This window comes from Nansenia antarctica (genome assembly GCF_963989245.1).
Source record: "Nansenia antarctica genome assembly, chromosome: 17".
Classification (NCBI taxonomy): domain Eukaryota; kingdom Metazoa; phylum Chordata; class Actinopteri; order Argentiniformes; family Microstomatidae; genus Nansenia; species Nansenia antarctica.
The window spans coordinates 3,386,435-3,391,140 of record NC_137687.1 but is presented as its reverse complement, the minus strand read 5'-3'; the positions used below and the strand labels follow the sequence as shown (position 1 = coordinate 3,391,140).

The 4,706-nt window shown below is 48.6% G+C and overlaps 1 protein-coding gene across 1 annotated transcript in view; it reads right to left on the bottom strand.

The window, feature by feature from the left end:
* The window catches only part of pik3c3 (phosphatidylinositol 3-kinase, catalytic subunit type 3), an 18,827-nt gene extending 14,601 nt beyond the window's left edge, over nucleotides 1–4,226 (bottom strand). The window contains exons 1-4 of the mRNA XM_080547492.1: nucleotides 4,094–4,226; nucleotides 2,518–2,706; nucleotides 1,543–1,686; nucleotides 785–914 (exon numbers count right to left, since the gene is read on the bottom strand). Of these exons, the coding sequence (XP_080403618.1) occupies nucleotides 785–914; nucleotides 1,543–1,686; nucleotides 2,518–2,706; nucleotides 4,094–4,158 (528 nt within the window). The 5' untranslated portion in view covers nucleotides 4,159–4,226. The remainder of the gene's footprint in view (nucleotides 1–784; nucleotides 915–1,542; nucleotides 1,687–2,517; nucleotides 2,707–4,093) is intronic.
* Between the last annotated feature and the right edge of the window lie 480 nt (nucleotides 4,227–4,706).

Below are 4,706 nucleotides of genomic sequence, written 5' to 3'. Positions count from 1 at the left end.
GGCGTGGTGGTGCTTCCTCATACATGGCAGCAGGAGTTGATGTACAATAACCTTCGATCGTTATACACGTTATCTGTCCATGCATGATATACACGCACACGCACACACAAAATGCACTCACACACCAAAAATCCACCAGCAGAAAGTGGCTGGTAAATATGTCCACCAAAGGCCTTTACTGTACGACCCTTTAGAGAACACAAATAAAGACAGAGACACTGACACGCTCACTCACACACACACACACACACACACATGTACAGCATTCAGTACTCACATCACTGAGTACCTCCAGGTCAGGGCCCTGGAATAGATGGCGTTTTAGACAGGAGGATATCACACACACACACACACACACACACACACACACACACACACACACACACACATACACACACACACACACACACACACACACACACACACACACCACCCAGTCACAATTACACACCCGTAGACACATCAACACTCTCACAATCCAACATTAAACACGCACACGCACGCACGCACGCGCACACACACACACACACACACACACACACACCCCCACACACACACACACACACACACACACACACACACACACACACACACACACACACACACACACACAACCCCCCCCCACCTCTCTCTCTCTCTCTCTCAACCTCTCTCTCTCTCTCTCTCTCTCTCTCTCTCCCTCTCTCCCTCTCTCCCTCTCTCTCTCTCTCTCTCTCTCTCTCTCTCTCTCTCTCTCTCTCTCCTCAGTCTCATGTGACCTAAGGACCCTCGGCCCTGCGCCCACCTTGGCCAGTCTGCCCATCTGGTCCTCCGCCAGGCTGCTGCTGGTGCGTCCTGGGGTGCTGGTGGGCTCCCCTCCGTCCCCCTCCACCCCCGGCCACACCTTTAGATCATGCATCCCTTGCCGGAACATTCTGAGAGAGAGAGAGGGAGGGATGGAGGATGGAGGATGGGAGAAGATGTCAATCCATCAGTGATTGATCAGCTTTCTGGATGACTAGAAGTGATTTAGTGGCAGAGAATAATAATAAAATATAATATAATATAATATAACAGACGAGCATGTTTCAAGTTACACTTCAGTATTCCGTCTGCTTTTACGTCAACCTCCATTGAAAGGCCAAGACTCTGAGGGAGCTTACTGTGCATTATACAACAGTTAGTTCCGACCAAGTAATTTGATTGGACAAGAGGCATTCCATGAGTGCTGATATACAGTATAACAGCACTGGGACTTTTAACTATATGTATCACTCCGCCGCACAGATGTTCTACTAAATGACCGTTAATTAGACTACATGTTTGTGTTCAGGTTACTAGGCAACAGTCCATTTGAAGTTCAGTTGCGGAACTATTTTTGGTTTATTTTTATGATTAAATAAACAAACAAACAAATCATAATCTGTTAACTAATAACAGTAATAAGCCTGCGGCCTCGTACCTACGACCGAATCACAGCCGTGCTGATGTGATATTCAGTAAAACACACTCCCTCTCGTGTGATATTGCTTAAATGTATGTGCCCTCTTGGTTGAGACTCACCCGTATTTGCCAAAGAGAGTGACAGTGGTCCCCCCTACAGGGGTGGCCCTGCCTGGCCCGTACACATCCCACACTGTGAGGGCCACCTGGGCACTCTGGGGAAGGTCTGGGTACTTCACTGGCAGCCGCAACCACTCATTCCAGCTGAGGGAGGGAGGGAGAGAGAGAGAGAGAGAGAGAGAGAGAGAGAGAGAGAGGGAGGGGGAGGGAGAGAGAGAGAGAGAGAGAGAGAGGGAGGGAGAGAGAGAGAGAGAGAGGGAGGGAGGGAGAAACCGGAGAGGGAGACAGAGAGACAGAGAGACAGAGAGAGAGAGAGAAGGAGAGAGAGAGAGGGAGGGAGGGAGGGAGAAAAAGAAAGAGAGAGAGAAAGAGGGGGGGAGAAGACAGAGAAAGATAGAGATAGAGAGAGAGAGAGAGAGGGAGGGAGAAATAGGAGAGGGAGGCAGAGAGACAAAGAGAGAAAGAGAGACAGAGAGAGAGAGAGAAAGAGGGGGGGAGAAGACAGAGAAAGATAGAGATAGAGAGAGAGAGAGAGACAGATAGAGAGAGAGGAAATGAACACTTTGGAGACACTCTCATGTCATATGTGCTGGACTACTGGAGTCTCCATTTGCCCTGGAGGTCTAAGCCCTGCAGGCTGCAGCGCTCTGACTACTGGCCTGGGTAAATAAGAGATGATCAAAATCACATTCTGAATGACAGCGACATGTTTAAATGACACAGAGAAGAGACCCACAAGTCAAAGAAAAAAACAACAAGCATATTCAACTGCAGTGGCGGACTCAGGCTGATGGTGGTCAAGTTTAGACCATTGGAGGGGCACGTCCTCTCATTTTCGCCACTCAAAAGGGCACTTAAGAGAGACGTTTTTCAACCGTGGGGGCACCAGGAGGGGCGGTCGCCCCCTCTGCCCCCCCCCCCCCCCCCCCTGAGTCCACCAGTGTTCAACTGTCAAAATGTTCAAGTGCCACTCACTTCCAGCGGGTACTGAAGGCCTTGTAGGAGGTGCGGACGGGCAGGGCCAGCGGCTTGCCCTCGGCGAACACCTGGCAGGTGACATACAAGTCTGAGCAGTCCTCCTGGTAGAGGCCAGAGAAGCGCAGCATGGGGTCCTGCAACAGCGCCTTGTAGCTTTTCTGCTCCCTCTTGCCCTCCAGACTGCCTCTGAGGGAGAGAGATGGAGGAGGGATGGAGGAGGGAGAGAGATGGAGGAGGGATGGAGGAGGGAGAGAGATGGAGGAGAGAGCGATATGGAAGAGGGAGAGAGATGGAGGAGGGAGAGAGATGGAGGAGGGAGAGAGATGGAGGAGGGAGAGATGGAGGAGGGAGAGAGATGGAGGAGGGAGAGAGATGGAGGAGAGAGAGAGATGGAGGAGAGAGTGATATGGAAGAGGGAGAGAGATGGAGGAGGGAGAGAGATGGAGGAGGGAGAGAGATGGAGGAGGGTGAGAGATGGAGGAGGGAGAGAGATGGAGGAGGGAGAGATGGAGGAGGGATGGAGGAGGGTGAAGCAATTTGAGATGTGAGCAACGAGGGGTGGGGGGAAATAGTCTGACAACACCTTGTTGTATATATTTCATATGTTGTGTATATTTCATATATGCTATTCTAGACCAAAGTACTTATGTGTTGCCCAACAGTGTAAGGTACATACAGGGTTCCCACACATCATTTTTTTAGAGAGAGAGAGAGGAGGGGAATTCAAGCACTTTCAATGACCCACCATGTCTATTTTCAAGACCTTGATTAGTTTTTTCTCAAATTCACAAACTTTCAAGGATTTCAAGGACCCGCGTGGTGGGAACCCTGGACATAAGCACCACAAACTTAAGTCCCCATATTAATGATTTGCATGCTAACCAACCACTGATCTAGATTGTAGGGCATCTCAATTTAGTAGGACACGGATCGCACGAACAGGTGCGATAATTACTTCATATGGCAATACAAAGTACATCATAACTTTATTCCAGAGCGTATTACCAGGGCTCTCAAGTCGCATTGGGCGTGAGACACACGCATTTCAACCCGTTCACACGATCACACGCCGCGTGTGTCTCACGCCCAATGCGTGAGACTTGAGAGCCCTGGTAATAAAGCAGAGCTACCCTGCAACGCTTTGTTAAAAGTGATGAAGATTATTTATGACCCACACTGCGGAACCCAAGCCCGTTAAGAGACGTCACGAGGGCAGCGTGTGACCCGTCGGAATGTGCATGACGTCAACAACACGCGGATTGTGTTCCCAAATAAGAGTTCAGAGCCCTCGAGCCCCCCCCGGGCTGGTAGGGGAGTCGATTCAGTTGAGTCATGATGTTGCCATGCTCGCTAGGGTCAATATGACCCAAACAACTCTACTGAGAGAGACTTTTGCGGTGTGTTCCAGACAATGTTGATACATGTAAACCACGAACGAACTGGACAATGTCTTGTCATTAAATGTCACCTGTCCTGTCAACAATAATAATAATACAACCGTCAAAAACATTAAAAACAGGAAGAATAATCCAGCTGTCATTAGATGGGATTAGATGTGAACAACAACACTTACATTTTGAGTTGCACATTGATGTCCATGTCACAACTGTAGACATAGTTAAACTTGTCTGTGTCCATTTCATCCGACGAATAATAAAAACAGAAGAGCGAAAAATAATAATAATAATTTGGGAATTTGTGTCTTGCCCAAGGACACCTCGGCACGTGGCCAACCGGGGTTCGAACCACCGATCTGCCAACCTATTGAATAATAACAACAGACGAAAGCGAAAAAAAAGCTACAAGTCCATAAAATCACAATCCAAAATTATTGGATCTGTGTAATTCAACAAGGCCTGAGCCCAGTGTTGCATAGACCCTGGGAGCTTAGATCTGGACTTCTAGCACCCAGAAAAGAGTTTCTCCAGTCGGCTTGTAGAATAACAGATCAGCCAGCCTCCAGTCCAGATGTCAAGTCAACACTTTGATCGTCTTTATTTACAGAAATAGTACTATAATGACATTATAGCGTTTGTTGTCTGTCCGGGCAATGATGTTGTGGTTTTAGTGTGAGCAATGGCAAACACAACAAGCCCTAATGCCTTGAGTCAGGCAAAAGCAGTCGTTGCCTATTCCACTGACAATGAGAGCGCATACGGCCCATCTCAGTGTTCCAGGGTTGATTG